The following is a 21,492-nucleotide window of genomic DNA, read 5'->3' as shown; positions in this document are numbered from 1 at the left end:
TTATAAGAGAACCAAATAATTCATTTAGCAACATGCTAATGTCAAACTGTACTGGAAACAACTGTGAGTGTTTAGTTTCACAGAGTTGCTGCCAATGAAGAGTTGTAAGGTTCCTGCCTTAGAAGGTATCTTGCCTATGTAGACAGTGAACCACTCACTAGGGTTGCCCTTACAAAAATCAAGAGTTCATGGCAAATTTGCCACAAACTTACCACAAATTCACCACTGATTATTTTCACATGCAAACAGGGCCGGAGTGAGATTCATATTCAACCCGGGATGTCATGTCCAAGTCAGCCCACACCCAAAAGAGGGGTTGGAGGTGAAGATGATAACAATAAAACAAGATCACAGCAAAAATGTGCAATATATGTAATTACTTGAAAATTATTTAAGCTCTCCATGTCATTATACCACATACGGCATTCACCAAGATTTTCACTTTGTCATAAGACATCATTGTATGAGTTGTAAAAATAAGTGAATGTTAAAGGGATATTTGATCATTTCCTCACCCACATCATTTGCCATCCCAGATGTGTATGACTTTCTTTTGCAGAACATGAATGAAGATGTTTAGAAGAACTGTTGGTCCATTCAATGCAAGTAAATGAGAAGCAGTGAGAAACAGATCAATAAAGTCATTTTTTACTATAAATCTCCACTTTCACTTTCATAAGCACTCTTCTCTCTTAAGAGTTCTTCTTCTGTTTTTGGTGATTTACATAAGCATATTGCCCCCTACTGGTCAGGGAGGAGAATTTATAGTAAAAAAAAAAACTTAAATATTGATCTGTTTCTCACCCACACCTACTGTGCTCACTGCGGCCCTGCATGCAAATGAGCTTTGCAGCAAATTGTTTATTGTTGCCGAAGGTTTGCTCCAGGTTCACTACTAATGGTGAAGAGCTGCAAACTTGCCAGAACTCTAGATTTTTTGTAAGTGTTGGAAAAGAGGATATACTGTATTTATTTTCTATTTCTTCTCTCTCTCTCTCTCTCTCTCTCTCTCTCTCTCTCTCTCTCTCTCTCTCTCTCTCTCTCTCTAGCTTTCTCTCTTTCACCTGGTGTTCTGGTTGGTTCTGCACAGGGTGGTGAAGGAGCTTGTGCACATCTATCACCGCATGTCACCTGACCACCAACACAAGAACAGCTTCGTCCAGCGTCAGTCCATGTGTCTCCTTCAGCATACACAACACCATTCCACATGCATCCTACAAACACACACACACACACAGCAGTGGCGCTTAATTTATGGCAATGACGATCAATTTAATTTAATTTAAAAATCCACTATTTCATGCAATATTTGCGTGTGCTATTTATTTGTTGTGTTTATAAGAGAACCAAATAATTCATTTAGCAACATGCTAATGTCAAACTCTACTGGAAACAACTGTGAGTGTTTAGTTTCACAGAGTTGCTGCCAATGAACAGTTGTAAGGTTCCTGCCTTAGAAGGTATCTTGCCTATGTAGACAGTGAAGCCACTCACTAGGGTTGCCCTTACAAAAATCGAGAGTTCATTGCACATTTTCAGTAAACTTCCCACAAATTCACCACTGATTATTTTCACATGCAAATGAGCTTTGCGGCAAATTTGCGGCAAATTTTTTATTGTTGCCGAAGGTTTGCTCCAGGTTCACTACTAATGGTGAAGAGCTGCAAACTTCTGGCAAACATTTCCAGAGAATCACAAGCTCATTTGCATGTGAAAATAATGAGTGGGAAAGTTGTAGCTAGTTTGCCAGAACTCTAGATTTTTTGTAAGAGTTGGAACAGAGGATATACTGTATTTATTTTCTGTTTCTTCTCTCTCTCTCTCTCTCTCTCTCTCTCTCTAACCTGGTGTTCTGGCTGGTTCTGCACAGGGTGGTGTAGGAGCTTGTGCACATCTATCACCGCATGTCACCTGACCACCAACACAAGAACAGCTTCGTCCAGCATCAGTCCATGTGTCTCCTTCAGCATGCACAACACCATTCCACATGCATCCTACAAAGACACACACACGCACAGCAGTGGTGCTTGATTTATGGCAATGACGATCAATTTAATTTAATTTAAAAATCCACTATTTCACGCAATAATCGTGTGTGCTATAAGAGTCAAGTCTTTAACTTAGCAATATGCTAACGCAAGGCTTTGTTACTATAAACTGTGAGTTAAGAGTGTGAAAAGGGAAATGTATTTTGTGTAATTAAAAATCCACTATTTCATGCAATATTTGTGCGTGCTATTTATTTGTTGTGCTTATAAGAGAACCAAATAATTCGTTTAGCAACATGCTAATGTCAAACTCTACTGGAAACAACTGTGAGTGTTTCGTTTCACAGAGTTGCTGCCAATGAAGAGTTGTAAGGTTCCTGCCTTAGAAGGTATCTTACCTATGTAGACAATGAACCACTCACTAGGGTTGCCCTTACAAAAATCGGGATTTCATGGCAAATTTGCCACAACCTTACCACAAATTCACCACTGACTATTTTCACATGCAAACAGGGCCGGAGTGAGATTCATATTCAACCCGGGATGTCATGTCCAAGTAAGCCCACACTCAAAAGAGGGGTTGGAGGTGAAGATGATAACAATAAAACAAGATCACAGCAAAAATGTGCAATATATGTAATTACTTGAAAATTATCTAAGCTCTCCATGTCATTATACCACATACGGCATTCACTAAGATTTTCACTTTGTCATAAGACATCATTGTATGAGTTGTAAAAATAAGTGAATGTTAAAGGGATATTTGATCATTTCCTCACCCTCATGCCATCCCAGATGTGTATGACTTTCTTTTGCAGAACATGAATGAAGATGTTTAGAAGAACTGTTGGTCCATTCAATGCAAGTAAATGAGAAGCAGTGAGAAACAGATCAATAATTAAGTCATTTTTTACTATAAATCTCCACTTTCACTTTCATAAGCACTCTTCTCTCTTAAGAGTTCTTCTTCTGTTTTTGGTGATTTACATAAGCATATCGCCCCCTACTGGGCAGGGAAGAGAATTTATAGTAAAAAAAAACTGAAATATTGATCTATTTCTCACCCACACCTATCATATCGCTTCTGAAGACATAGATTATACCACTGGAGTTGTATGGATTACTTTTATGCTGCATTTATGTGATTTTTGTACCTTCTGAGTTCTGATCACAATTCACTTGCGTTGAAAGGACCAACAGAACTGAGAAATTCTTCTAAAAAGCTTCATTTGTGTTCAGCAGAAGACAGAAAGTCATACACATCTGGGATGGCATGAGGGTGAGTAAATGATGAGAGAAATTTCATTTTTGGGTCAACTAATTTTATTTTAAAGACTATCTAGGCACATAATAACACTATAGGACTGTAAATGTTTATAACTCTTTCAAGATGTGCAGGCTCACTTTAAATGGACAGTGCTTTGTATTTTAGATCATTAAAATAGCAACAGATCCAGTGAAACAATGAAGGTTGAGTGATTGTTTTTACATTTTTACATGCCATTCAAAAACGTGCCAATTTACAATGATAAGAGTGAACTAAAAGACTAAAAATAACACATTTGTACTTTTCTTTTACTTGGAATGTAAATGTTCAAGACAAAGGAAAAATGGTTACTGTCTCTTTAAGAGGGTTTAATCGCATGATACCACATTGAAGGCACTCTGTGCTGTTTGTTTCGTTGAGTTTAATCTTTTGAGAGCTGGAAAGTCCCATTATTTTCGTACCGTGTCGTGCTGTTGCATCTGTATTCATTTACTTCATGTATTCTGTTATTTTGTGACAAAAAATGATTTTCCTATTATCATACTGCACTGCTAGGGAAGAGGATTTCAGAGATTAATTGATTGAGATTGTGAGACTGCAGTCAGTATTAAACTTGTGATGATCTTGTACCTGAAGCACGTTCATCCATTCATCTATTAGTAGCCTATCTGTTCTCCATGGATCTTCCGTGATCCTTCCTGCGCTGTCAAGTGAAGCGGCGCAACATCAGTTTCGTCTCTAACATGCTAATCTCTCATTTGATTGGGTGTGAGATGATAAAATACAGACTGCGTCCACTATAATATATATGCAATTCTGATCCTTTAAATACCAGATGTTATGGACTGTTGGCAATTGTTATGCGACATATGATGAAAGTATGTCAATCAACATGCGGACTTAACCGGCCCAATTTTTGACCGGCCCAGCGGGAATTCTCCCGATCTTCCCGATTGCCACTCCGGCCCTGCATGCAAATGAGCTTTGCAGCAAATTTGCAGCAAATTGTTTATTGTTGCTGAAGGTTTGCTCCAGGTTCACTACTACCGGTGAAGAGCTGCAAACTTCTGGCAAACATTTGCAGAGAAACACAAGCTCATTTGCATGTGAAAATAATGAGTGGGAAAGTTGTATCTAGTTTGCCAGAACTCTAGATTTTTTGTAAGGGTTGGAACAGAAGATATACTGTATTTATTTTCTATTTCTTCTCTCTCTCTCTCTCTCTCTCTCTCTCTCTCACCTGGTGTTCTGGCTGGTTCTGCACAGGGTGGTGAAGGAGCTTGTGCACATCTATCACCGCATGTCACCTGACCACCAACACAAGAACAGCTTCGTCCAGCATCAGTCCATGTTTCTCCTTCAGCATACACAACACCATTCCACATGCATCCTACAAACACACACACACACAGCAGTGGCGCTTGATTTATGGCAATGACGATCAATTTAATTTAATTAAAAAATCCACTATTTCACGCAATAATCGTGTGTGCTATAAGAGTCAAGTCTTTAACTTAGCAATATGCTAACGCAAGGCTTTGTTACTATAAAGTGTGAGTTAAGAGTGTGAAAAGGGAAATTTTTTTTGTGTAATTAAAAATCCACTACAGTGCATCCGGAAAGTATTCAAAGCGCTTCACTTTTTCCACATTTTGTTATGTTACAGCCTTATTCCAAAATGGATTAAATTCATTATTTTTCTCAAAATTCTACAAACAATACCCCATAATGACAACGTGAAAGAAGTTTGTTTGAAATCTTTGCAAATTTATAAAAAATTACAAATGAAAAAAATCACATGTACATAAGTATTCACAGCCTTTGCCATGATACTCAAAATTGAGCTCAGGTGCATCCTGTTTCCACTGATCATCCTTGAGATGTTTCTACAACTTGATTGGAGTCCACCTGTGGTAAATTCAGTTGATTGGACATGATTTGGAAAGGCACACACCTGTCTATATAAGGTCCCATAGTTAACAGTGCATGTCAGAGCACAAACCAAGCCATGAAGTCCAAGGAATTGTCTGTAGACCTCCGAGACAGGATTGTATCGAGGCACAGATCTGGGGAAGGGTACAGAAAAATTTCTGCAGCATTGAAGGTCCCAATGAGCACAGTGGCCTCCATCATCCGTAAATGGAAGAAGTTTGGAACCACCAGGACTCTTCCTAGATCTGGCCGCCCAGCCAAACTGAGCGATTGGGGGAGAAATGCCTTAGTCATGGAGGTGACCAAGAACCCGATGGTCACTCTGACAGAGCTCCAGCATTTCTCTGTGGAGAGAGGAGTACCTTCCAGAAGAACAACCATCTCTGCAGCACTCCACCAATCAGGCCTGTATGGTAGAGTGGCCAGACGGAAGCCACTCCTCGGTAAAAGCCACATGACAGCCCACCTGGAGTTTGCCAAAAGGCACCTGAAGGACTCCCAGACCATGAGAAACAAAGATTGAACTCTTTGGCCTGAATGGCAAGTGTGATGTCTAGAGGAAACCAAACACCGCTTATCATCTGGCCAATACCATCCCTACAGTGAAGCATGGTGGTGGCAGCATCATGCAGTGGGGATGCTTTTCAGCGGCAGGAACTGGGAGACTAGTCAGGATCGAGGGAAAGATGAATGCAGCAATGTACAGAGACATCCTTGATGAAAACCTGCTCCAGAGCGCTCTGGACCTCAGACTGGGGTGAAGGTTCATCTTCCAACAGGACAACGACCCTAAGCACACAGCCAAGATAACAAAGGTGTGGCTCCGGGACAACTCTGTGAATGTCCTTGAGTGGCCCAGCCAGAGCCCAGACTTGAACCCGATTGAACATCTCTGGAGAGATCTGAAAATGGCTGTGCACCGACACTCCCCATCCAACCTGATGGAGCTTGAGAGGTCCTACAAAGAAGAATGGGAGAAACTGCCCAAAAACAGGTGTGCCAAGCTTGTAGCATCATACTCAAAAAGACTTGAGGCTGTAATTGGTGCCAAAGGTGCTTCAACAAAGTATTGAGCAAAGGCTGTGAATACTTATGTACATGTGATTTTTTTTTCGTTTTTTATTTAATAATTTTGCAAAGATTTCAAACAAACTTCTTTCACGTTGTCATTATGAGGTATTGATTGTAGAATTTTGAGGAAAATATTGAATTTAATCCATTTTGGAATAAGGCTGTAACATAACAAAATGTGGAAAAAGTGAAGCGCTGTGAATACTTTCCAGATGCACTGTATTTCATGCAATATTTGTGTGTGCTTTTTATTTGTTGTGCTTATAAGAGAACCAAATAATTCATTTAGCAACATGCTAATGTCAAACTCTACTGGAAACAACTGTGAGTGTTTAGTTTCACAGAGTTGCTGCCAATGAAGAGTTGTAAGGTTCCTGCCTTAGAAGGTATCTTGCCTATGTAGACAGTGAACCACTCACTAGGGTTGCCCTTACAAAAATTGAGAGTTCATGGCAAATTTGCCACAAACTTTCCACAAATTCACCACTGATTATTTTCACATGCAAATGAGCTTTGCAGCAAATTTGCGGCAAATTGTTTATTGTTGCCGAAGGTTTGCTTCAGGTTCACTATTACCGATGAAGAGCTGCAAACTTCTGGCAAACATTTCTGGAGAATCACAAGCTCATTTGCATGTGAAAATAATGAGTGGGAAAGTTGTAGCTAGTTTGCCAGAACTCTAGATTTTTTGTAAGGGTTGGAACAGAGGATATACTGTATTTATTTTCTGTTTCTTCTTCTCTCTCTCTCTCTCTCTCTCTCTCTCTCTCTCTCTCTCTCTCTCTCTCTCTCTCTCTCTCACCTGGTGTTCTGGCTGGTTCTGCACAGGGTGGTGAAGGAGCTTGTGCACATCTATCACTGCATGTCACCTGACCACCAACACAAGAACAGCTTCGTCCAGCATCAGTCCATGTGTCTCCTTCAGCATGCACAACACCATTCCACATGCATCCTACAAACACACACACACAGCAGTGGCGCTTGATTTATGGCAATGACGATCAATTTAATTTAATTTAAAAATCCACTATTTCACGCAATAATCGTGTGTGCTATAAGAGTCAAGTCTTTAACATAGCAATATGCTAACGCAAGGCTTTGTTACTATAAACTGTGAGTTAAGAGTGTGAAAAGGGAAATGTATTTTGTGTAATTAAAAATCCACTATTTCATGCAATATTTGCGTGTGCTATTTATTTGTTGTGCTTATAAGAGAACCAAATAATTCATTTAGCAACATGCTAATGTCAAACTCTACTGGAAACAACTGTGAGTGTTTAGTTTCACAGAGTTGCTGCCAATGAAGGGTTGTAAGGTTCCTGCCTTAGAAGGTATCTTGCCTATGTAGACAATGAAGCCACTCACTAGGGTTGCCCTTACAAAAATCGAGAGTTCATGGCAAATTTGCCACAAACTTACCACAAATTCACCACTGATTATTTTCACATGCAAACAGGGCAGGAGTGGGATTCATATTCAACCTGGGATGTCATGTCCAAGTCAGCCCACACCCAAAAGAGAGGTTGGAGGTGAAGATGATAACAATAAAACAAGATCACAGCAAAAATGTGCAATATATGTAATTACTTGAAAATTATTTAAGCTCTCCATGTCATTATACCACATACTGCATTCACTAAGATTTTCACTTTGTCATAAGACATCATTGAATGTGTTGTAAAAATAAGTGAATGTTAAAGGGATATTTGATCATTTCCTCACCCTCATGCCATCCCAGATGTGTATGACTTTCTTTAGCAGAACATGAATGAAGATGTTTAGAAGAACTGTTGGTCCATTCAATGCAAGTAAATGAGAAGCAGTGAGAAACAGATCAATAATTAAGTCATTTTTTACTATAAATCTCCACTTTAACTTTCATAAGCACTCTTCTCTCTTAAGAGTTCTTCTTCTGTTTTTGGTGATTTACATAAGCATATTGCCCCCTACTGGGCAGGGAGGAGAATTTATAGTAAAAAAAAGAAACTTAAATATTGATCTATTTCTCACCCACACCTACTGTGCTCACTCCGGCCCTGCATACAAATGAGCTTTGCAGCAAATTGTTTATTGTTGCCGAAGGTTTGCTCCAGGTTCACTACTAATGGTGAAGAGCTGCAAACTTCTGGCAAACATTTGCAGAGAATCACAAGTTCATTTGCATGTGAAAATAATGAGTGGGAAAGTTGTAGCTAGTTTGCCAGAACTCTAGATTTTTTGTAAGTGTTGGAACAGAGGATATACTGTATTTATTTTCTGTTTCTTCTCTCTCTCTCTCTCTCTCTCTCTCTCTCTCTCTCTCTCTCTCTCTCTCTCTCTCTCTCTCTCTCTCACCTGGTGTTCTGGTTGGTTCTGCACAGGGTGGTGAAGGAGCTTGTGCACATCTATCACTGCATGTCACCTGACCACCAACACAAGAACAGCTTCGTCCAGCATCAGTCCATGTTTCTCCTTCAGCATGCACAACACCATTCCACATGCATCCTACAAACACACACACACAGCAGTGGCGCTTGATTTATGGCAATGACGATCAATTTAATTTAATTTAAAAATCCACTATTTCACTTAATAATCGTGTGTGCTATAAGAGTCAAGTCTTTAACTTAGCAATATGCTAACGCAAGGCTTTGTTACTATAAAGTGTGATTTAAGAGTGTGAAAAGGGAAATGTATTTTGTGTAATTAAAAATCCACTATTTCATGCAATATTTGTGTGTGCTATTTATTTGTTGTGCTTATAAGAGAACCAAATAATTCGTTTAGCAACATGCTAATGTCAAACTCTACTGGAAACAACTGTGAGTGTTTAGTTTCACAGAGTTGCTGCCAATGAACAGTTGTAAGGTTCCTGCCTTAGCAGGTATCTTGCCTATGTAGATAGTGAAGCCACTCACTAGGGTTGCCCTTACAAAAATCAAGAGTTCATGGCACATTTTCAGTAAACTTCCCACAAATTCACCACTGATTATTTTCACATGCAAATGAGCTTTGCGGCAAATTTGCGGCAAATTGTTTATTGTTGCCGAAGGTTTGCTCCAGGTTCACTATTACCGATGAAGAGCTGCAAACTTCTGGCAAACATTTGCAGAGAATCACAAGCTCATTTGCATGTGAAAATAATGAGTGGGAAAGTTGTATCTAGTTTGCCAGAACTCTAGATTTTTTGTAAGGGTTGGAACAGAGGATATACTGTATTTATTTTCTATTTCTTCTCTCTCTCTCTCTCTCTCTCTCTCACCTGGTGTTCTGGCTGGTTCTGCACAGGGTGGTGTAGGAGCTTGTTCACATCTATCACCGCATGTCACCTGACCACCAACACAAGAACAGCTTCGTCCAGCATCAGTCCATGTGTCTCCTTCAGCATGCACAACACCATTCCACATGCATCCTACAAACACACACACACACACACAGAAGTGGCGCTTGATTTATGGCAATGACGATCAATTTAATTTAATTTAAAAATCCACTATTTCACGCAATAATCGTGTGTGCTATAAGAGTCAAGTCTTTAACTTAGCAATATGCTAACGCAAGGCTTTGTTAATATAAACTGTGAGTTAAGAGTGTGAAAAGGGAAATTTATTTTGTGTAATTAAAAATCCACTATTTCATGCAATATTTGTGTGTGCTATTTATTTGTTGTGCTTATAAGAGAACCAAATAATTCGTTTAGTAACATGCTAATGTCAAACTATACTGGAAACAACTGTGAGTGTTTAGTTTCACAGAGTTGCTGCCAATGAAGGGTTGTAAGGTTCCTGCCTTAGAAGGTATCTTGCCTATGTAGATAATGAACCACTCACTAGGGTTGCCCTTACAAAAATCGAGAGTTCATGGCAAATTTTCAGTAAACTTTCCACAAATTCACCACTGATTATTTTCACATGCAAACAGGGCCGGAGTGAGATTCATATTCAACCCGGGATGTCATGTCCAAGTAAGCCCACACCCAAAAGAGGGGTTGGAGGTGAAGATGATAACAATAAAATAAGATCACAGCAAAAATGTGCAATATATGTAATTACTTGAAAATTATCTAAGCTCTCCATGTCATTATACCACATACGGCATTCACTAAGATTTTCACTTTTTCATAAGACATCATTGTATGTGTTGTAAAAATAAGTGAATGTTAAAGGGATATTTGATCATTTCCTCACCCTCATGCCATCCCAGATGTGTATGACTTTCTTTTGCAGAACATGAATGAAGATGTTTAGAAGAACTGTTGGTCCATTCAATGCAAGTAAATGAGAAGCAGTGAGAAACAGATCAATAATTAAGTCATTTTTTACTATAAATCTCCACTTTCACTTTCATAAGCACTCTTCTCTCTTAAGAGTTCTTCTTCTGTTTTTGGTGATTTACATAAGCATATCGCCCCCTACTGGGCAGGGAAGAGAATTTATAGTAAAAAAAAAACTTAAATATTGATCTATTTCTCACCCACACCTATCATATCGCTTCTGAAGACATAGATTATACCACTGGAGTTGTATGGATTACTTTTATGCTGCATTTATGTGATTTTTGTACCTTCTGAGTTCTGATCACAATTCACTTGCATTGAAAGGACCAACAGAACTGAGAAATTCTTCTAAAAAGCTTCATTTGTGTTCAGCAGAAGACAGAAAGTCATACACATCTGGGATGGCATGAGGGTGAGTAAATGATGAGAGAAATTTCATTTTTGGGTCAACTAATTTTATTTTAAAGACTATCTAGGCACATAATAACACTATAGGACTGTAAATGTTTATAACTCTTTCAAGATGTGCAGGCTCACTTTAAATGGACAGTGCTTTGTATTTTAGATCATTAAAATAGCAACAGATCCAGTGAAACAATGAAGGTTGAGTGATTGTTTTTACATTTTTACATGCCATTCAAAAACGTGCCAATTTACAATGATAAGAGTGAACTAAAAGACTAAAAATAACACATTTGTACTTTTCTTTTACTTGGAATGTAAATGTTCAAGACAAAGGAAAAATGGTTACTGTCTCTTTAAGAGGGTTTAATCGCATGATACCACATTGAAGGCACTCTGTGCTGTTTGTTTCGTTGAGTTTAATCTTTTGAGAGCTGGAAAGTCCCATTATTTTCGTACCGTGTCGTGCTGTTGCATCTGTATTCATTTACTTCATGTATTCTGTTATTTTGTGACAAAAAATGATTTTCCTATTATCATACTGCACTGCTAGGGAAGAGGATTTCAGAGATTAATTGATTGAGATTGTGAGACTGCAGTCAGTATTAAACTTGTGATGATCTTGTACCTGAAGCACGTTCATCCATTCATCTATTAGTAGCCTATCTGTTCTCCATGGATCTTCCGTGATCCTTCCTGCGCTGTCAAGTGAAGCGGCGCAACATCAGTTTCGTCTCTAACATGCTAATCTCTCATTTGATTGGGTGTGAGATGATAAAATACAGACTGCGTCCACTATAATATATATGCAATTTTGATCCTTTAAATAACAGGTGTTATGGACTGTTGGCAATTGTTATGCGACATATGATGAAAGTTTGTCAATCAACATACGGACTTAACCGGCCCAATTTTTGACCGGCCCAGCGGGAATTCTCCCGATCTTCACGACTGCCACTCCGGCCCTACATGCAAATGAGCTTTGCAGCAAATTTGCAGCAAATTTTTTATTGTTGCCGAAGGTTTGCTCCAGGTTCACTACTAATGGTGAAGAGCTGCAAAATTCTGGCAAACATTTGCAGAGAATCACAAGCTCATTTACATGTGAACATAATGAGTGGGAAAGTTGTATCTAGTTTGCCAGAACTCTAGATTTTTTGTAAGGGTTGGAACAGAGGATATACTGTATTTATTTTCTATTTCTTCTCTCTCTCTCTCTCTCTCTCTCTCTCTCTCACCTGGTGTTCTGGTTGGTTCGGCACAGGGTGGTGAAGGAGCTTGTGCACATCTATCACCGCATGTCACCTGACCACCAACACAAGAACAGCTTCGTCCAGCATCAGTCCATGTTTCTCCTTCAGCATGCACAACACCATTCCACATGCATCCTACAAACACACACACACACACAGCAGTGGCGCTTGATTTATGGCAATGACGATCAATTTAATTTAATTTAAAAATCCACTATTTCACGCAATAATCATGTGTGCTATAAGAGTCAAGTCTTTAATTTAGCAATATGCTAACGCAAGGCTTTGTTACTATAAACTGTGAGTTAAGAGTGTGAAAAGGGAAATTTATTTTGTGTAATTAAAAATCCACTACAGTGCATCCGGAAAGTATTCACAGCGCTTCACTTTTTCCACATTTTGTTATGTTACAGCCTTATTCCAAAATGGGTTAAATTCATTATTTTCCTCAAAATTCTACAAACAATACCTCATAATGACAACGTGAAAGATGTTTGTTTGAAATCTTTGCAAATTTATTAAAAATTTAAAATGAAAAAAATCACATGTACATAAGTATTCACAGCCTTTGCCATGATACTCAAAATTGAGCTCAGGTGCATCCTGTTTCCACTGATCATCCTTGTGATGTTTCTACAACTTGATTGGAGTCCACCTGTGGTAAATTCAGTTGATTGGACATGATTTGGAAAGGCACACACCTGTCTATATAAGGTCCCACAGTTAACAGTGCATGTCAGAGCACAAACCAAGCCATGAAGTCCAAGGAATTGTCTGTAGACCTCCGAGACAGGATTGCATCGAGGCACAGATCTGGGGAAGGGTACAGAAAAATTTCTGCAGCATTGAAGGTCCCAATGAGCACAGTGGCCTCCATCATCCGCAAATGGAAGAAGTTTGGAACCACCAGGACTCTTCCTAGATCTGGCCGCCCGGCCAAACTGAGTGATCGGGGGAGAAGGGCCTTAGTCAGGGAGGTGACCAAGAACCCGATGGTCACTCTGACAGAGCTCCAGCATTTCTCTGTGGAGAGAGGAGTACCTTCCAGAAGAACAACCATCTCTGCAGCACTCCACCAATCAGACCTGTATGGTAGAGTGGCCAGACGGAAGCCACTCCTCGGTAAAAGCCACATGACAGCCCACCTGGAGTTTGCCAAAAGGCACCTGAAGGACTCCCAGACCATGAGAAACAAAGATTGAACTCTTTGGCCTGAATGGCAAGCGTGATGTCTGGAGGAAACCAGGCACCGCTTATCATCTGGCCAATACCATCACTACAGTGAAGCATGGTGGTGGCAGCACCATGCAGTGGGGATGCTTTTCAGCGGCAGGAACTGGGAGACTAGTCAGGATCGAGGGAAAGATGAATGCAGCAATGTACAGAGACATCCATGATGAAAACCTGCTCCAGAGCACTTTCCGGCTGCACTGTATTTCATGCAATATTTGTGTGTGCTATTTATTTGTTGTGCTTATAAGAGAACCAAATAATTCGTATAGCAACATGCTAATGTCAGACTCTACTGGAAACAACTGTGAGTGTTTAGTTTCACAGAGTTACTGCCAATGAAGAGTTGTAAGGTTCCTGCCTTAGAAGGTATTTTGCCTATATAGACAGTGAACCACTCACTAGGGTTGCCCTTACAAAAATTGAGAGTTCATGGCAAATTTTCAGTAAACTTACCACAAATTCACCACTGATTATTTTCACATGCAAATGAGCTTTGCGGCAAATTTGCGGCAAATTGTTTATTGTTGCCGAAGGTTTGCTTCAGGTTCACTACTACCGATGAAGAGCTGCAAACTTCTGGCAAACATTTGCAGAGAATCACAAGCTCATTTGCATGTGAAAATAATGAGTGGGCAAGTTGTAGCTAGTTTGCCAGAACTCTAGATTTTTTGTAAGTGTTGGAACAGAGGATATACTGTATTTATTTTCTGTTTCTTCTCTCTCTCTCTCTCTCTCTCTCTCTCTCTCTCTTTCTCTCTCTCACCTGGTGTTCTGGCTGGTTCTGCACAGGGTGGTGTAGGAGCTTGTGCACATCTATCACCGCATGTCACCTGACCACCAACACAAGAACAGCTTCGTCCAGCATCAGTCCATGTGTCTCCTTCAGCATGCACAACACCATTCCACATGCATCCTACAAACACACACACACACAGCAGTGGCGCTTGATTTATGGCAATGACGATCAATTTAATTTAATTTAAAAATCCACTATTTTACGCAATAATCGTGTGTGCTATAAGGGTCAAGTCTTTAACTTAGCAATATGCTAACGCAAGGCTTTGTTACTATAAAGTGTGAGTTAAGAGTGTGAAAAAGGAAATTTATTTTGTGTAATTAAAAATCCACTATTTCATGTAATATTTGTGTGTGCTATTTATTTGTTGTGCTTATAAGAGAACCAAATAATTCATTTAGCAACATGCTAATGTCGAACTCTACTGGAAACAACTGTGAGTGTTTAGTTTCACAGAGTTGCTGCCAATGAAGGGTTGTAAGGTTCCTGCCTTAGAAGGTATCTTGCCTATTTAGACAGTGAACCACTCACTAGGGTTGCCCTTACAAAAATCGAGAGTTCATGGCAAATTTGCCACAAACTTACCACAAATTCACCACTGATTATTTTCACATGCAAACAGGGCCGGAGTGGGATTCATATTCAACCCGGGATGTCATGTCCAAGTCAGCCCACACCCAAAAGAGAGGTTGGAGGTGAAGATGATAACAATAAAACAAGATCACAGCAAAAATGTGCAATATATGTAATTACTTGAAAATTATCTAAGCTCTCCATGTCATTATACCACATACGGCATTCACTAAGATTTTCACTTTTTCATAAGACATCATTGTATGTGTTGTAAAAATAAGTGAATGTTAAAGGGATATTTGATCATTTCCTCACCCTCATGCCATCCCAGATGTGTATGACTTTCTTTTGCAGAACATGAGTGAAGATGTTTAGAAGAACTGTGGTCCATTCAATGCAAGTAAATGAGAAGCAGTGAGAAACAGATCAATAATTAAGTCATTTTTTACTATAAATCTCCACTTTCACTTTCATAAGCACTCTTCTCTCTTAAGAGTTCTTCTTCTGTTTTTGGTGATTTACATAAGCATATCGCCCCCTACTGGGCAGGGAGGAGAATTTATAGTAAAAAAAAAAACTTAAATATTGATCTGTTTCTCACCCACACCTACTGTGCTCACTCCGGCCCTGCATGCAAATGAGCTTTGTAGCAAATTGTTTATTGTTGCCGAAGGTTTGCTCCAGGTTCACTACTAATGGTGAAGAGCTGCAAACTTGCCAGAACTCTAGATTTTTTGTAAGTGTTGGAAAAGAGGATATACTGTATTTATTTTCTATTTCTTCTCTCTCTCTCTCTCTCTCTCTCTCTCTAGCTTTCTCTCTTTCACCTGGTGTTCTGGTTGGTTCTGCACAGGGTGGTGAAGGAGCTTGTGCACATCTATCACCGCATGTCACCTGACCACCAACACAAGAACAGCTTCGTCCAGCGTCAGTCCATGTTTCTCCTTCAGCATACACAACACCATTCCACATGCATCCTACAAACACACACACAGCAGTGGCGCTTGATTTATGGCAATGACGATCAATTTAATTTAATTTAAAAATCCACTATTTCATGCAATATTTGCGTGTGCTATTTATTTGTTGTGTTTATAAGAGAACCAAATAATTTATTTAGCAACATGCTAATGTCAAACTCTACTGGAAACAACTGTGAGTGTTTAGTTTCACAGAGTTGCTGCCAATGAAGAGTTGTAAGGTTCCTGCCTTAGAAGGTATCTTGCCTATGTAGACAGTGAACCACTCACTAGGGTTGCCCTTACAAAAATCGAGAGTTCATTGCACATTTTCAGTAAACTTCCCACAAATTCACCACTGATTATTTTCACATGCAAATGAGCTTTGCGGCAAATTTGCGGCAAATTGTTTATTGTTGCCGAAGGTTTGCTTCAGGTTCACTACTACCGATGAAGAGCTGCAAACTTCTGGCAAACATTTCCAGAGAATCACAAGCTCATCTTCATGTGAAAATAATGAGTGGGAAAGTTGTAGCTAGTTTGCCAGAACTCTAGATTTTTTGTAAGAGTTGGAACAGAGGATATACTGTATTTATTTTCTGTTTCTTCTCTCTCTCTCTCTCTCTCTCTCTCTCTCGCTTTCTCTCTCTCTCTCTCTCTCTCTCTCTCACCTGGTGTTCTGGCTGGTTCTGCACAGGGTGGTGAAGGAGCTTGTGCACATCTATCACTGCATGTCACCTGACCACCAACACAAGAACAGCTTCGTCCAGCATCAGTCCATGTTTCTCCTTCAGCATGCACAACACCATTCCACATGCATCCTACAAAGACACACACACACACAGCAGTGGCACTTGATTTATGGCAATGACGATCAATTTAATTTAATTTAAAAATCCACTATTTCACGCAATAATCGTGTGTGCTATAAGAGTCAAGTCTTTAACTTAGCAATATGCTAACGCAAGGCTTTATTACTATAAACTGTGAGTTAAGAGTGTGAAAAGGGAAATGTATTTTGTGTAATTAAAAATCCACTATTTCATGCAATATTTGTGTGTGCTATTTATTTGTTGTGCTTATAAGAGAACCAAATAATTCGTTTAGCAACATGCTAATGTCAAACTCTACTGGAAACAACTGTGAGTGTTTAGTTTCACAGAGTTGCTGCCAATGAAGGGTTGTAAGGTTCCTGCCTTAGAAGGTATCTTGCCTATGTAGACAATGAACCACTCACTAGGGTTGCCCTTACAAAAATCGAGAGTTCATGGCAAATTTGCCACAAACTTACCACAAATTCACCACTGATTATTTTCACATGCAAACAGGGCCGGAGTGAGATTCATATTCAACCCGGGATGTCATGTCCAAGTCAGCCCACACCCAAAAGAGGGGTTGGAGGTGAAGATGATAACAATAAAATAAGATCACAGCAAAAATGTGCAATATATGTAATTACTTGAAAATTATTTAAGCTCTCCATGTCATTATACCACATACTGCATTCACTAAGATTTTCACTTTGTCATAAGACATCATTGAATGTGTTGTAAAAATAAGTGAATGTTAAAGGGATATTTGATCATTTCCTCACCCTCATGCCATCCCAGATGTGTATGACTTTCTTTAGCAGAACATGAATGAAGATGTTTAGAAGAACTGTTGGTCCATTCAATGCAAGTAAATGAGAAGCGGTGAGAAACAGATCAATAATTAAGTCATTTTATACTATAAATCTCCACTTTCACTTTCATAAGCACTCTTCTCTCTTATGAGTTCTTCTTCTGTTTTTGGTGATTTACATAAGCATATCGCCCCCTACTGGGCAGGGAGGAGAATTTATAGTAAAAAAAAAAAAACTTAAATATTGATCTATTTCTCACCCACACCTATCATATCGCTTCTGAAGACATAGATTATACCACTGGAGTTGTATGGATTACTTTTATGCTGCATTTATGTGATTTTTGTACCTTCTGAGTTCTGATCACAATTCACTTGCATTGAAAGGACCAACAGAACTGAGAAATTCTTCTAAAAAGCTTCATTTGTGTTCAGCAGAAGACAGAAAGTCATACACATCTGGGATGGCATGAGGGTGAGTAAATGATGAGAGAAATTTCATTTTTGGGTCAACTAATTTTATTTTAAAGACTATCTAGGCACATAATAACACTATAGGACTGTAAATGTTTATAACTCTTTCAAGATGTGCAGGCTCACTTTAAATGGACAGTGCTTTGTATTTTAGATCATTAAAATAGCAACAGATCCAGTGAAACAATGAAGGTTGAGTGATTGTTTTTACATTTTTACATGCCATTCAAAAACGTGCCAATTTACAATGATAAGAGTGAACTAAAAGACTAAAAATAACACATTTGTACTTTTCTTTTACTTGGAATGTAAATGTTCAAGACAAAGGAAAAATGGTTACTGTCTCTTTAAGAGGGTTTAATCGCATGATACCACATTGAAGGCACTCTGTGCTGTTTGTTTCGTTGAGTTTAATCTTTTGAGAGCTGGAAAGTCCCATTATTTTTGTACCGTGTCGAGCTGTTGCATCTGTATTCATTTACTTCATGTATTCTGTTATTTTGTGACAAAAAATGATTTTCCTATTATCATACTGTACTGCTAGGGAAGAGGATTTCAGAGATTAATTGATTGAGATTGTGAGACTGCAGTCAGTATTAAACTTGTGATGATCTTGTACCTGAAGCATGTTCATCCATTCATCTATTAGTAGCCTATCTGTTCTCCATGGATCTTCCGTGATCCTTCCTGCGCTGTCAAGTGAAGCGGCGCAACATCAGTTTCGTCTCTAACATGCTAATCTCTCATTTGATTGGGTGTGAGATGATAAAATACAGACTGCGTCCACTATAATATATACGCAATTCTGATCCTTTAAATACCAGATGTTATGGACTGTTGGCAATTGTTATGCGACATATGATGACAGTTTGTCAATCAACATGCGGACTTAACCGGCCCAATTTTTGACCGGCCCAGCGGGAATTCTCCCGATCTTCCTGATTGCCACTCCGGCCCTGCATGCAAATGAGCTTTGCAGCAAATTGTTTATTGTTGCCGAAGGTTTTCTCCAGGTTCACTACTACCGGTGAAGAGCTGCAAAATTCTGGCAAACATTTGCAGAGAATCACAAGCTCATTTACATGTGAAAATAATGAGTGGGAAAGTTGTAGCTAGTTTGCCAGAACTCTAGATTTTTTGTTAGAGTTGGAACAGAAGATATACTGTATTTATTTTCTATTTCTTCTCTCTCTCTCTCTCTCTCTCTCTCTCTCTCTCTCTCTCTCTCTCTCTCTCTCTCTCTCTCTCTCTCTCTCTCTCTCTCTCTCTCTCTCTCTCGCTCTCACCTGGTGTTCTGGTTGGTTCTGCACAGGGTGGTGAAGGAGCTTGTGCACATCTATCACCGCATGTCACCTGACCACCAACACAAGAACAGCTTCGTCCAGCATCAGTCCATGTTTCTCCTTCAGCATACACAACACCATTCCACATGCATCCTACAAACACACACACACACACAGCAGTGGCGCTTGATTTATGGCAATGACGATCAATTTAATTTAATTTAATTTAAAAATCCACTATTTCATGCAATATTTGTGTGTGCTATTTAGTTGTTGTGCTTATAAGAGAACCAAATAATTAATTTAGCAACATGCTAATGTCAAACTCTACTGGAAACAACTGTGAGTGTTTAGTTTCACAGAGTTGCTGCCAATGAAGAGTTGTAAGGTTCCTGCCTTAGAAGGTATCTTGCCTATGTAGACAGTGAACCACTCACTAGGGTTGCCCTTACAAAAATCGAGAGTTCATGGCAAATTTTCAGTAAACTTACCACAAATTCACCACTGATTATTTTCACATGCAAATGAGTTTTGCAGCAAATTTGCGGCTAATTGTTTATTGTTGCCGAAGGTTTGCTCCAGGTTCACTACTACTGATGAAGAGCTGCAAACTTCTGGCAAACATTTGCAGAGAATCACAAGCTCATTTGCATGTGAACATAATGAGTGGGAAAGTTGTAGCTAGTTTGCCAGAACTCTAGATTTTTTGTAAGTGTTGGAACAGAGGATATACTGTATTTATTTTCTATTACTTCTCTCTTTCTCTCTCTCTCTCTCACACTCTCGCTTTCTCTCTCTCACCTGGTGTTCTGGCTGGTTCTGCACAGGGTGGTGAAGGAGCTTGTGCACATCTATCACCGCATGTCACCTGACCACCAACACAAGAACAGCTTCGTCCAGCGTCAGTCCATGTTTCTCCTTCCATATACTGAAAACCATTCCATACACATCCTACAAACATACACACAGAGAATAAACACTATTCTATGAGAGAACAAAGCTTGTTTAAGCTGTGAGTAAGTGGATGAAGTATGGGAATATCTCACCACTGCACGTTGGACAGCAGGAATTATGTTGAGGGGGAATTGGGTTTGCACAATTAGGGGCAGGGCATCTCTCCTGATGACATCTCATGCTACCCCGCTACAACATGCACATCAGTCAATATTCCAAAGTCAATTGCTTTGGGGAAAAAAAGGCATTTTAAAAGTACCAAAAATAAATAATAAAGGCCTGGTAAAAAATTTCCAAGGCAGTACTAATGTGACCTTCATATAACAAAAATAAACAACTTGTGATAGTCATCTTTTAGAGTGATTAAATAGATTTGACTGGACTCAAAATCTACATCCCTCCTCTCAGACTTACTAAGCAGAGCTTAATAAGGCAAGTATCTCTATTTTTAGAGGTTACACTTCTGGTTTAAAATGACCATTACATTTACGCATTTGGCAGACGCTTTTATCCAAAGCGACTTACAGTGCACTTATTACAGGGACAATCCCCCCGGACCAACCTGGAGTTAAGTGCCTTGCTCAAGGACACAGTGATGGTGGCTGTGGGGATTGAACCAGCAACCTTCTAATTACCAGTCATGTGCTTTAGCCCACTACACCACCACCACTCACATGAAAAGTAAAGTGGCCAGTCTTTCTCAGAATAGCAGGGTTAAAATGGTCAACACTGAAAAAATAGCACACAGCAACCTAATATAAACAGCAATTTGTCATTGTTTAAATGTTAACTCTGAATTAACAGAGACATTTCCAACTTACCTCACAGATACAGTCACCCTCACACTGGGGCCCTGGCGGCAGTCTTTGCCCATTTGGGATGTCTACTCCATTCACCCTACAACCTGTGAAAGATCTATGTATCAAACTCAAGGCTTCCAAGCACTAAATGTCAGACATTATGCCACACAAATATTGTTAACTTTCATTGTTAACTTATACCACGGCATTGTTGAATTCTGATTGGTTGACGGCATTGCACGTTCAATTTAAAAAGTGATATTTCACCAGTCATTTGGGTAATGTGAATCATCTTTGCCAGCAGCATGTCACCCTGCAGCTCTCGCCTGGTTATCCTCTAAAGCTGAGCAGGGTTAAGCCTAGCTAGTACTTGGTTGGGAGACCTCATGGGGAAAACTACAGTTGCTGCTTGAAGAGGTATTTGTGAGGCCAGCAGGGGGTGCTCAACCTGTTGCCCGTTTGGGTTCTAATGCCCCAGTCCAGTGACAAGGATATAGGTAAAAAGTATAAAGTCCTTCGGATGAGACGTTAAACCGAAATCCTGACTCTCTGTGGTCATTAAGGGTGCTTTCACACTTGGTTCGATTGCTTGGACTTTGAAGCAAATTTGCTGCTCTTTATTTTCACAT

The 21,492-nt window shown here is 39.5% G+C and overlaps 1 protein-coding gene across 1 annotated transcript in view; it reads right to left on the bottom strand.

Annotated features, from left to right (window-relative positions):
* The window catches only part of LOC127455822 (kielin/chordin-like protein), a 90,547-nt gene that overhangs the window by 45,661 nt on the left and 23,394 nt on the right, over positions 1-21,492 (bottom strand). Inside the window, exons 15-28 of the mRNA XM_051723976.1 lie at positions 20,885-20,967; positions 20,156-20,252; positions 19,911-20,060; positions 19,113-19,262; positions 16,401-16,550; positions 15,598-15,747; positions 14,165-14,314; positions 12,154-12,303; positions 9,500-9,649; positions 8,593-8,742; positions 7,061-7,210; positions 4,496-4,645; positions 1,845-1,994; positions 1,065-1,214 (exon numbers count right to left, since the gene is read on the bottom strand). Of these exons, the coding sequence (XP_051579936.1) occupies positions 1,065-1,214; positions 1,845-1,994; positions 4,496-4,645; positions 7,061-7,210; positions 8,593-8,742; positions 9,500-9,649; positions 12,154-12,303; positions 14,165-14,314; positions 15,598-15,747; positions 16,401-16,550; positions 19,113-19,262; positions 19,911-20,060; positions 20,156-20,252; positions 20,885-20,967 (1,980 nt within the window). The remainder of the gene's footprint in view (positions 1-1,064; positions 1,215-1,844; positions 1,995-4,495; positions 4,646-7,060; positions 7,211-8,592; positions 8,743-9,499; positions 9,650-12,153; positions 12,304-14,164; positions 14,315-15,597; positions 15,748-16,400; positions 16,551-19,112; positions 19,263-19,910; positions 20,061-20,155; positions 20,253-20,884; positions 20,968-21,492) is intronic.

Source organism: Myxocyprinus asiaticus, chromosome 18, assembly GCF_019703515.2.
Source record: "Myxocyprinus asiaticus isolate MX2 ecotype Aquarium Trade chromosome 18, UBuf_Myxa_2, whole genome shotgun sequence".
NCBI classification, from domain to species: domain Eukaryota; kingdom Metazoa; phylum Chordata; class Actinopteri; order Cypriniformes; family Catostomidae; genus Myxocyprinus; species Myxocyprinus asiaticus.
The sequence above is the reverse complement of the archived record's forward strand: the minus strand, read 5'-3'. Positions and strand labels throughout refer to the sequence as shown.